The sequence below is a fragment of the Triplophysa dalaica genome, chromosome 1, assembly GCF_015846415.1.
Source record: "Triplophysa dalaica isolate WHDGS20190420 chromosome 1, ASM1584641v1, whole genome shotgun sequence".
In the NCBI taxonomy this organism is placed as follows: domain Eukaryota; kingdom Metazoa; phylum Chordata; class Actinopteri; order Cypriniformes; family Nemacheilidae; genus Triplophysa; species Triplophysa dalaica.
The window spans coordinates 11,685,559-11,698,563 of NC_079542.1; the positions used below are offsets into that span (position 1 = coordinate 11,685,559).

At 39.7% G+C, this 13,005-nt stretch overlaps 1 protein-coding gene across 6 annotated transcripts in view; it reads left to right on the forward strand.

Moving 5' to 3' along the window:
• Positions 1–233: 233 nt before the first annotated feature.
• The window catches only part of mtss1lb (MTSS I-BAR domain containing 2b), a 55,586-nt gene continuing 42,814 nt past the window's right edge, over positions 234–13,005 (forward strand). For all 6 annotated transcript variants that reach the window (XM_056747545.1, XM_056747581.1, XM_056747565.1 and 3 more), the window contains exons 1-3: positions 234–744; positions 11,828–11,889; positions 12,000–12,073. In XM_056747545.1, coding sequence (XP_056603523.1) covers positions 661–744; positions 11,828–11,889; positions 12,000–12,073 — 220 coding nt within the window. In that variant the 5' untranslated portion in view covers positions 234–660. The remainder of the gene's footprint in view (positions 745–11,827; positions 11,890–11,999; positions 12,074–13,005) is intronic.

A 13,005-nucleotide genomic window follows, 5' to 3' on the forward strand; every position in this document is an offset into this window, starting at 1 on the left:
CGGATTCAGTTCAGAATGCATTTTATTACTGTTATTCTATTACACTAGACACATTTGACTGGGAGCTCGCTGTCCTATTTCATTCATTTAAATTATTTTGTACATATTTAAATTTACAGAATGTCTCGCCTAGGTCCGTCAGTTTGTGTCGGCATGTCCCAATCATCCCTCCCTCCATCTGACAAGCAAAACTGTTCTGCCCAATACGATTCCCATGGATCGAGTTACTGCCCCTCTCACGCCGCACCGCTGCTGCTCAATTCACTCGCTCCAGTCTCTCCCGGGCGGGTGACGCACCGCTCCATAGCTCCGCACGCACACTTCGGTTCTCACATCCATTCAGATCGACCTGGCCTCGCTGTCCAAAGATGACCGTGATTTTCACGGCGCCATCCACGAGCCTAACCTCCTCCAACCGCGGAGAGTAGATCCGGAGCCGAGGAGAGAGAGAGTCAACCCTCTCTCTCTTCTTCTCTCCCATCATCTGCCTCAGTCCTCTGGGCAACAACCCGACAGCCGAAGACGCAACGGATCGCAAATCTGACTGAATCTACCGCTCGCCCACAAAAAAATCTTGCTTTTCAGCTTAAAGACAGGTCTGGACGGGATACCGTGGACGTAATTTTTTACAAGGATTCATTTTTTCTGTATTCGGTGAAGATGGATAATATAAACGTGGAGTCTGTGGAGAAAGAGTGCGGAGCGCTCGGGGGATTATTCCAGGCGATTGTCAACGACATGAAGGTGAGGCATTGGTGTTATTTTATGCACATGTAACCGTATTTTCTGCACGAGCGTGACCTGCATACAGATGGTGAAGGTGTCAAACCCGTTATCTCTTCTGTGCCTTTAAACCAGTACCCATCTTGCAATATTTTGGCGCACATGACAGAAGAACTATGACATTCCGTATCTTGGCCGCCAATGTACCGGGACATTAAATCAGCATGGCGTGTATATGATACGTTTCGGGTTTGTGTTCATACAGCATGCACGAAGTTGCATACACTGCATCATCCGCACGGGAATGTTGTGCGTGCAGAAGAAATCGAGGGGGGTTTTCACACACAATAGGAAACAGACCGAACCGCTGCTGAATAAGCAGATGCGGCCGTGCGCCATTCCGTGTCACTGAGAGATTTGTTGCGTCTGACTAACGGGATGCCAGCGTCCTTTTATAGCGCGGGTCTATTGGAATTTAAGGCTTGTGGAAAAAATGTATTGCACTTCTATCGACATTCATGTTTGTACTTCACCGTAAAGAGAACGAATCATCGCACTTGCACGTGCATGGTTCTGACATTGGCAATAAAATCCAGTCAGTCGTTTCGCACGAGAACAGCGACCACGTGATTTCTCCCCCGGGAGGCTTTCAGGCATCTTGTTAATATTACAGCATTTCACAGTAGAAGTGATTTTCTTTACACGGCGTAGTGATAAGCAGCACACCCCCACCTGATCTCTCCTCTGCTCTTGACAGGCTAACGCACATATTCTCCTCTCATTTATAATTGAACCCTGTTTTCTCCAGCATGTGCTGGACACCGGTTCCGATTGCTTCCATGCCATTAAAAGGGAATCGCAAGATATAGGTCAGCCATCATGTCAGCATGCATGTCTGCTGAAGGATATTGAGTAGACTGTGGCGTTGGCATAAGTGTTGATGCTTTTTGCCTCAGAGCTCTTGATGTTGGTGTTCTGTTTGCCGCAGTTTAGTCATACATGAGTGCTGAGTCTGACTGACTGGGATCCTGGCTTTACCTTTGAGATGCAGGGTGATTGACATCCTCTGCTGTTCTCGAATTGTGATTGGACCTTGTTGATGTGTGGATGCAATGCAGACATGCAGTTTAACTCGATTTGTTAAGGTTGAACCATTTCCTAGTGATATTGTATATAGATATATGCTTTCTAATATATCAATTTGTTTTGCTGTTAACCCTGTACCGGTATTTTAGTAATGAGACTGGGAAATAAAGTTGTTGTTTAAACCCCCAAAATCGTTCATTGTTTGCTCACTGTCTATGCCTTTGCGTGTCTTTGTTTGTTGGTTGTACAGTAAGTTGCCTGTGGGCATCTTGCTTGTCATATGTGCCTCATAACCAAAATGTCAGCTGGATCTTCTTTGTTCCGTCTCTAAAATCCCACTAGTGGTGCAATGAAGAATTCAAGAAGGGACCCAAATCTCCACCTGAATAAATTAAGTATAGTTTCACTTCACAGTCCATTCTGCAGGAACAGGGGGGAAAAATAATTAAAATGTAGAAATGAATGCGTAATGTGAATATCATTTACGTGTTGAATCAGTTTGATTTAGCCAGATAGTTGAGTGTTTCTGTCTCTTGTGGCCGAGTCTTGGGAGGGCATTGTTATAAAAAGGTTGTTATGAGAATGGCTCTGAAATATGGGGGTGGGGGGATTGGATTTGAAAGGGGATGGAGAGGTGGGGTGTTTGTCATTTTTAGGCCCACATTCTTAAAGTCCCCCCAGGCGAAAGGGTCCTGCCCAGTAAGAGAGAGAGAGGGACTCCAGCATTAGACATGAGGATGACACAAGCACACAGATGTCTGTTGTATGACTGTTGTTTACATTTACATGCCTGCTTACACTGACATGAACATACCAGCCTGTAGATGAAAGACTCTAACATACGTTTGTCTAGATTTCGGTCTGGCTTTAACAACTGAATCTAAACTACAGTATGTCTTTGTGAAAGCTATAAGTATTATTTCTGGGATATACATTGGTCATTGGATCAAATTTTTGTCTTTGCTGATATGTGGAATCTGTGTTGCTTTTTTGCATGTTCTGTGCTGTTTTAGAGGGATAATCCACATTATTCTGAGGAAGGAAATAAGAAATAAAATACAGATTGTAAGATGTGTTAAACAGCTGATAGCACTACTATAAAAGCAGACCAATTAAGTAATATCTGTTTGCTGATAGCTTGATTTTTCATTTGTTTTTATTCCTCAATAAAGCGTATGATGATCTTGTATGACGGCTCATGCCTTCTGTTTGGAAACCATTGATGGAATCCCATTGTAGGCTTCCCGAGGAGTATGTGAACGAGCGTGTCACTGTTTTTTTGTCACTTGTTTTGGTAAAGCTGTAAATCGGCCATTCACCGCGATCGCATTTTTCAAACTTTAGTAAGTGTGTAATATTGCTACTTTAGCATAAATAATACCTGCAAAAGGATAAAGCTCAAAGTTAGATGCCAAGCAAGATATTGTCTATAAACAGAATTCACTTTTTAACGACTACCGAGAACAGGTGGAATTGACTACAGCCCTCTACTTCCCGGGGACGCGATGTGACTATTCTGAGGGCTTTTAATAATCTACGCCCAAAGGAATATGCCAAAAAAGGGGCGAGGCCTGCCTTAGAGAAGAGGAAGAGCCGCTGGAGTAGTGCTTGGTTATCAGAGATCGTAAACATTTGACTGAGCTACATGCTAAACTAGGGCTGCAAATTTATGACAAATTCATAATTGCCGATTATTCCCATTGTAATTGGGATTATTTATTTCGATTATTAGCCCTAAACATTTTAATTATGTTTTTTTTGTTTAATTTTGCTTTTTATTTAACAACCGCATGCCATACTCTTTAAATAAACATCCAAAAAGAAAGCTGTGTTCCTGAAATACTTTATTTCTGATACAGTATAGGCTCAATATGGTTCGATGGTTCTACTCGACCATAAATCAGTAGTTGTCGAGTAATTCGCCACTTTTTTCAGATCTATTTCAACGTCTTCCAGGCATTTTGAATAAGGTGCAGGTAATACAACTTGAGATTAGTGGTTGCGGGAGGGAATGACATATCTCTTATCCAATGTGTTTATAGCTTTTTAAAGCTGCACAACAGTGTTAATTAGGGTCATGTCTTTGGCTATGAAATAATCAAACGCGTTATCTTAGTTTGCCTTCGAGAGGCAGCTGGATACGGAGAAACACTAAGCAATGATTTGGTGATAGATGTCTGTGTTTACCGTCGCGATCGACTCAAACTTGCTAGCTCTTTCCCTTTAATGCACTCTTCATATTGCACTCTGTGATTGAACTTCAGGTGACTGAAATACAGGTTTGTTAAGTTAGACAGTGTTGTAGCAACAGTTTTTCAACATAACGTTGGCTTGCACAATATTACTTTCTGTTCGACATCATTGCTAGTAAAGCCAAAATAATTCCATACCACAGATAATACTTTTCGTTTTGGTTCTAATTCTTGCATCTGCCCAGTACTTGACAAGTCATGCGATGTTCTTTCATCAGCACACAAGTTTAGTGTGAACTAATATCCTTCAACACCCACTTAGAGAATCCGCTCACAACCGCATAGAAAATAAACTGTCTGGTTGTTGTTAAGGCCACGCCTACATATTTATGATATGCTGCTGATTTACCACTGCTTTTAATGTGCAACAAACCTGCTGACATGCACAGAAAAAAACATAAATGGACAGTTGTAATCGTGGCTTTTAACGATTACATAATCGTCGGACCTGTAATCGTAATCTCTTGTTTGCACACACCTCTGTCTAAAGCACTTCTATGAAACGTCCTCAGAAGTCCTGCTTGCAGTCTTCTAGTCAATCTGCTTGTTTTATTATCCAACTCGGGTCCAATATAAAAAGGCAAAACTAACGCTTCTGTTATTAGTGATACTTTAACCGGTCGGACGCCATTTGGTCCAGTGTCATTTCCCTGCCATAGTAGTAAAAACACGATCTCTAACAAAGATTTGTGTGTGCACTAGTAGACCTCCATTAAACTTCGATCGATCTGCATTTTTTTTAACTGATGAATTGAAGTTGATGCCATTGTTACTGTTTATTGCTCAAAGCTTATGAATACACATGCATTGAGAGGGGGGCCGACCAATCACAACCACTTGAGTAGCGGAACTCACTGATATGGTATGGGTGGAACCTCTTCACACACATACTCTAAGCGAGGAACCAATCATGACAGACCTAGTCAGCTTTATCAATCAGAGCGTTTCTGAAGGCGGGACTTTGAAGATACCGGAAGAAGTCCGGTTGTTTTGTGAGAAGAGAGACAGCGGTGGACGATAGACTTGAAATATTAAGTTTTTTTTGAAACTAGAAACATGAACATCCATTGTTAAACACCCAAAAAACAAAATCAAAGCTTTGAAAACAGGGAAAAAAGAGGGCCTTTATCTTGTGACCCGCCCGCCACTCATGTCCACTCATTATTTATCTATTTATTAATTAATTTAGAGATCTGGCGAGACAATGGGGTAAGGCTTGCGGTATCAAATGAGAATGTTTTTCTCTGTCCTCTTATAAGGCTTGTTAAAGATGAATCAACTGGTTTTGAACTGAGTACTTTCCCTTGGCAGTTTGCCTGCACCACTCAGTGCGTCTTTGTTGGGCCGGTCAAATGCACCTCATCTCTTGTATCTGCTGAAATATCCCATAGAGTAATGAGTATGAATAAGCACTGAAATATATGTCAAATTAATGTTTTAGCGAACGGGTTTAAAGCAAGGGGCTTTGCTTTTGGGAATACTGTCATGTACGCCCAGTAGCCTCTCGCACCGGGTAATTCGAGGCTGAGGATTGTGGGTTTGATCCCCATCTGGGTTGCTTTAAGCTCAGTTGAGCCCACAGTAGAATATGTATCAACATAAGCTGCATTTTATTTTAAAGCCCAATCTTTCCCACATGAGGCAACCAATGGCAAAGCATCGGGGTTGTCAACAGAGAGTTTCCAAATTCAGTGCCAATTAAAGAGGTCCCAGGAGAAGCTTTGAGAGCATAATCCTACTATCACCGTCATGCCATTAGGCAAGGTTAATCTTGAGGCCCCTTCTTGACGTTAGTATACTTTAAATGGCTTTGAACAGAAAGTGTCTTTTTAAATGACAGTTATTGGTTTTCCTCTGTGGAAGAGGTCTAGACATAAATGATCGTGTTTTTCACTTAAGAAAGCCAGAGCAAGACCCATATCATCCTGCACAAGGGACTTGTCCTTTCAGCCTGATGACAACCCTGCCATTAAAGTTCCACCATTTCTCTGAATGGTAGTCAATCACAGTAACCTCCTTTGCTTTTTGTTTATATACTGCTTAGGGATATACAGCATCTAGAATCTCTGAGTGGTTTCTGTCATATACCTTGTAAAATGTATAGGATAAAGCAATGTAAGTCGCTTTGGATAAAAGCATCTGCCAAATGCCTAAATGTAATGTAAATGTACCTTTCAATCAGACTAAGGTACCCTTTCTGTGTATTGACTGCGAGGAAAACAACAGGTTAAGGGGGTTGGTCTCAGAAGTGTGAACGCTTTAGAGATGTTTATATTTATATATACACTCATATCAGTCTATCTCTACTCCAATTGTATGTCTTGTAATCAGATTTGAGGAAAAGAAACAACTGATGCTTGCATATAAGACATGGTAAAGGAAGCAAATGGATGGAATAAGGAAATGAAAAGCAGACGCTCACATTTTTTATAACAGAACGGATGAGCGAGAGATAGAGAGATGCAAGGAGAACTGGCATGGTGCTCATGTAAAATTATTTCTATTATTCATCAGGGCATGGCTTCAGACTCCTGTGTTAAATGTCAGAAATAGAGATGATCTGCCCCTTTCATTCATTCATCAGCACCAAAGACTTCTGTGTACTGTATTGTGGGCCTGACAGCTTTGAACACACTGGCAGTTTGTGTCCTCTGCCCACAAAGGCACAAAGCCAATCAGTGCCGCTTCAAAGGAGCCCAGCGGAAGCAGAACAGCCAATCACGTTTCATCAAGGCTTCCACTAGTCCCTAGATGTCTGGTCTCTGAATATGTGCATGCCTCCATCCCCCCATTCATTTCTCTATCTACTCAATGTAGGGTTGGAGGGGCATTGCAGAGGAAAGATTGACTTATCAAGAGCATATCAAGGTCCCCCAGGTTTTGTAAGAGACCCTTCATTAGTTAAAGCTGAGTGAGGAAACTGAGGAAGAATTCACAATGGCAGAAAATATTTTAAACACGCAGTTAAGGCGTTCTTTTTAGGCCAGCTGAAAAGGCAACCAAAATGTATTATTTGTTTTTTATTGGGTGTGTTTATACGGTATAGGTAAGCTGCTTCGCTCATAAATTATGAAAAAATCAATCTTGCTGTTTCATTTTAAAGCATGTCTGCCAGTGTAAGTCAAGCTTGGTGATTTGCCAAATGGTGTTTAAGAAATCTGATGTACTACAGACAAGCAATATTTTTTCCCATAACAATGCAGACGTGTTTTTGTGTGACATTTAAAGGGATAGTTCACCCAAAAATAACAATGTTGTCATCATTTATCAAGAAGATATTTTGAGAAATGTCTCAGTGGTTTGTGTCCTTACAAAGGATGTCAATGAGGGCCACTGTTGTTTGTTTACCAACATCTTCTAAATATCTTAATTTTAGATTCTGCGGAAGAATTGGGTGAACTATCCCTTTAATCTGGTATTTGTTTTTGCTCAAGGATGTTTATATGTTATAAACTATATTCAACGTGATTCAGCATCTGCCTGAAACTGAGATATACTGCAGATTTATTGTGCATTCCTTGTGACTTTGTATACTTATCAGTTATCACATTTTTCTTATTGTAGTGTTTAAATGTATTGAATCGAGAACTTATAGAGCTTTTTTTGTTAAAAGTATACTATGATAGTGTTTAAACTGCGATAATTCACCATTTGCTCACCCTAAGATTGTTCCGAATCCAAGCCTGTATAAATGTCTTTGTTCTGCTAAAAAAAAAGAAGATATTTGGAAGAATGTCAGTAACCGAACAGTTCTTATTCCCAATTGACTCCCATAGTATTTATTTTTCCTACTATGGCATTAAATAGGGGATGAGATCTGTTTGTTTACTAACATTCTTCCATACATCTTCCTTTGCATTTAGCAGAATAGTGAATACAGGAACAACCTGAGGGTGAGTAAATCATGACAGAACTTAATTTTTTTAGTGAACTATCCCTTTAATGTTCAGTATAGGACAGCAAACTGCTGATAACAGACTTCCGTGGCTCAAGTGATATAGTAGACAAGAGCTTTGGCTTGAGACACATGCGGCAACATTTTGCTTGAAGTCTATGAATTTATAATATAAAAAATCCATCGTGGCTTAATAGTTAGTCTTTGTTTGAGTGTTTGAATCGACTCATTTGTAGAAATGGTATTAGGCTAATGCAGTTCCACTTTTGTCTTCTGCAGTCACCAGTGAGAGCAGCGGGGAAGAAACACGATATTAAGCCAGCAATGAGCTTTTCATTTTAGGGCCATAATATAAAACTGAGTCATTTGAACTTTGACAGAATGTGTCTTTAAGCTCTTAGTGGCTCTTCAATGGAATTCCATTAACAAGAAAGATACCAGAGAGGCTTTTCTGTGAATCTAGATCGGTAACTGGAAAATCCGATTTTTCTGCTTACAGTCTTCCATACACTGCTGTGGACATCTGGAGCAATGCTTTGTCTTTTAGTTTCAGCATTGTGTCACTTATACTTGTGTAAATATATTATAGACAGAGTTTCTTTAGCCTGGAAAAGATTGGATGAAGCGTCTGCCAGCTGCATGTATGCACTGTCCTTCTTTAAAAGATTTTTATGGTCACAACGCTTCATCTTTAGGGATCATTGACAATGATAGAGCTTAAAGTGACCATGAGAGTTTTTTTTCTGAAGGCATTGAACTGACCTTTACAAGTGCCATCATCATAATCAATTGAATTTAATCCTCATCACATTATGAAGGCCCTGGGTTTGTTTGCCCTGGAGACCTATAAAAACCAAATTGGGTAACAACTGACAGAAACCGCATAGATCCAATGAGAGTAAACAGTGCAGTGTCTGATCAATACTTCATCGTGCAGTTGATTCACCTGTCATGAGCAATAAGCTTCTTCTCACAGATCCTTAATAAAGATGTTAAGCATTGCAGTGATGGAATAGCTGGTATAGACGTGTCGTCACTTTAGGGTTGCAAAACACTCAGCAAAATGACTGCTTACAATATCAGGAAACACAAGAATTCTACGCAACGTTTCAGTGTCCAAGAACACCTGATTCCTTTGTTAGTCATAGAAAAGTTGTAAGGATCACAGTTGAGTCAAACTGCTTGTAATTTCAGCAAGTAATTGCGTGTTTAAGTCCCGGTTTCTTTATTTCTCCAATTCTCCTTAGCCATTTTGCTGGGTGTTTTGCCTCCCGGGGAGTGTGTCCCAGGGCGTGTCCCGACATGCTCACTTGGGAAAGTGACGTCAATGCATACCCTCTATTAGAGTGTGTCTGCACCTGGTCTATCTATACACAGTTTATGGAGGTGCTAAGTCCTCCAATATCTGCCAGCTGTGGTAACGTTGGCAAACCAAGCTTTAGCTTATGGAATGAAAGATGTGGCTTTAGCTTTCATCCTCTGCCAGAGTTCTGGCTGTGTTTTGGCCTTATTAAAGTCCACCTTTAATGCAGTTTTTCCACTTGGTTTGGCAAAACAGATGGCTCCTGTAAAGCAAGCAGGCCATTTTCTGAGCATGTTTTGGAGGTGCTTATCCAATTGTTTGTGGATCACTTGGTGAGGTCATATAGAGAAGGGATAAAAAGATGGGAGGTGACGGTGGAAATCGGCTAGATGACAGTATTTGTATAATTGGAATCATGGCTTCTCTGGTATTGGATTAGCCAAGGGAATATGCTAATGTCCTGGGATGGATCAAAGAGGCGTGTCATGCACCTTATCAGTCTTGCACAAGACCCCCTAAAAATGATGAACCTGCAGTCCCGTGCAGCAGATTAGAGGCACTTCAGGGATCCCTCTGGGAAAACACCATGCGATTTCACAGCAAATTAGCAGACATCAAACAGGCAGGACGAGACGCCAGATCAAAGTGCAGACACTCACCATCTTTGTCAGTGTACCAGCGCCTTTTGTAGTGTCACCAGTGACTCTGCCCTTCTGCACTCATCCACCATCACCTGACCTTTCTATCTTTTTTGCATTATTACTTTGTTCCCTCTTTTCTATCAGGCTTTTTTATTCCTCTCTCCATGTGACCGTTCCTTTTTGCATTATCTCACATCATGCTTGTTTTTGTGTATGAGGTGAGAGATGACACAGGGGGCGGGGGGTTTTGGGGGTAATGTGTGGGTGTATTAGGTAGAGGAGGGGTTTTCTTTTAGATGCTGAGCACTAGCCTGACCTCCAGCTAGGCTATCAAGAACGGCTAATTTCACCTCTTGACACACAGAGGCCTGAATTTATTCAGCTCAAAGCCTGATCGGGTGCAACATTCTTGAGACCGCTAAGACCGCTGTGGCTGATCGGTGTGTGTAGAATGAGAATTCAAATTTACATCCACTGTAAATTACACAATAATTTCCCTGTTTATGCAAGTAAACAGAAGTTGTATATAATTTTTTGAACTACAATACATCCATACAATACACAATACATCTTCATAATGTAGTAAATCAACATGCAGAAATATAAAAAATTGGAACAATTTGTACTTGTACTTGTACTTTGTTTAAATATTTAGTTATAATTTACATAAATATATATCTGAGTCTATATTTATATATATATTTAGGGCTGTCAAATGATGAATCCCGAAAAATTACATCCAGATTCAAAGTTGGTGTTTATACAATATACAGTATGTTTATGTACTGTTCATATTCATTTTGTATATATATATATCGATATATTTGCCACTAACTGAATTTTTTTTTATTTAAATTTCTGAAACATTTCTGAAACATTTATTAATCTTTATTTAATATGTTTTTAAATATATGTATGAATGTGTTCATTAATACAAAATGAATATGCACAGTAGACAGATATACTGTAAACACAAACTTAATTTTTTTCTTAAATTTTTGTGTTTGAACATGTAATAAGTGAGATTGGGGAAAAACAGCAATATAGCTTGAGATTACAGACATAAGATTGTGTGTACTAGAGGTCGAACGAAATGCGTTTTTCAGGGCCGATGCCGATTATTTCCATGTGAATAAGACCGATAACCGATATTTTGAACCGATATATATATATATATGGTTTAAAAACTTAAATTTATATAAAAATTAAGAACACAGGCTCTGAAACATTTGAAACATTTTTAATTCTGCCTGAGAAATCTTAATCATAACACTTATATTAATAATAACAAAAGAAAGAAGGGAGCACCCAGCAGAATTCTGTGAACATTTGATCTGATGACTTAAACATTGCATACAATACTATATCAATTAAATTAATCATTTTGCTCATCATTGGATTAACTAGCACAATTTGAATTTATATAATCATTTATAATTTATAATTAATAATGTAAATAATTTAATTGCAAATCGGCTTTGAAAATGACCGATATCGATAATCGGCTAAATCCTTAATATCGAAGCCGATAATCGGCCAATTCGATAATTGGTTAACCAATAGTTAGTACTGGTGGTTGTGCTTGTTAGTTTCTGCTAAACTACTGTGATATTCTGTTTTACTGAACACTTGCCGCCTGCGTTTCTATGGCAACCAGGCAGCACCAACATCTCTACTCTTGTCCCAGGGCAAGCCACACCCCTCTCAAAAGGATCACATCCGTACTGTTTAAACACACATTATATATGTAAAGACTTACAGTTTTGTTCCATAATAATTCCATTACCTCACAAACTCTGTTAATTATCAATGATGTTGCTTTGTTTTGAACTCATTTACATATTGTACGTTAAACAGACGCTCATGCAAGCACACAAAATGCCCAGGAAATCTTTCAGCTCACCTTGTGTCTTTGTTCTTTTTGCAGTGCTCATATCCTGTGTGGGAAGACTTCAGTGCCAAGGCCAGCAAGCTGCACTCTCAACTCCGGTAAATTCTGCATCCGCCGCACATCCACACCTGTCATTATGAAAGTTTTTATTGAATTCTGAGAAAAGACCGTGTCATCAAATTTATCATGTTGGTTTTGTGCTTTTCAGGACCACTGTGCTGGCAGCTGTGGCCTTCCTGGATGCTTTTCAGAAGGTGGCAGATATGGCAACCAACACAAGAGGTAGTTAATGCTAGTGTGGGTGTGGCTGTGAGTGTGTGTGCTTTCCATCGCATGTGAAGATGTTTATCTCCCAGTATGAGGTCATATGCACTGCAGGAGACTGGACTGGTAAGGGAGAGATACCCTGGGCGTCCACAATTGAGGATTATAGTTACACCCCTCTGAATTGAATGCCCTCATTTGGCAAAGCAAATGTGATGCCTCCATGTTAACGCAGCCTGACCCTTCAGGAAATTTGTAACTATTTTACGAGGTGGCTAATTCAAATGAATTTTTAAGATGTAAATCATACAAAAATGCATGATTATTAGAAAAAAGCAATATTGAAGCCTCATCTCAACCTGATCCTATACCTAATGTCACTGGCGCGAAAGCTACACTTTTTTAAAATCTACAAGTGAGACCGTACGAGTTTATACAAATAGCCACCTAGCTAAATAGTTATGAATTGCAGTGAGTTTGCATGTTAATTTGTGTATATGACAATTGCTATTTCACATGTGTCTCTTGTCAGATTTAACAAGGTAAGACATAATCTTATGAATTTTTCTGCACTGTGGGATTCTGTCGGATGGCTTTACACATGGTAAAATGTGTCAAACAGATCTGAAAGTCTTATTGGCGGGCGAATGCATTATCACATGAGTCAAAATATGTCATATGGGGGTATGTGTAGAACTGCAAATGACAGAAATTTGTGAAGATCGAGTTGTTCTAGTAAAATCTTTTATGATTGTCTTGACAGGATTTTATTAGAAAAATATATAATAATTGAGTTCACTCAACAACAAAAAACCTCACTGAGTGGTACAGTAGCAGAAATAGGCAGATGATTTGATGAAGGAACAACAATGGATTAAAAATACAACAAAGACATGGCTCATAGCTGTAGAGAGAATTTGTGGGTGTTTTGATATAGCGCTTTAGTCATA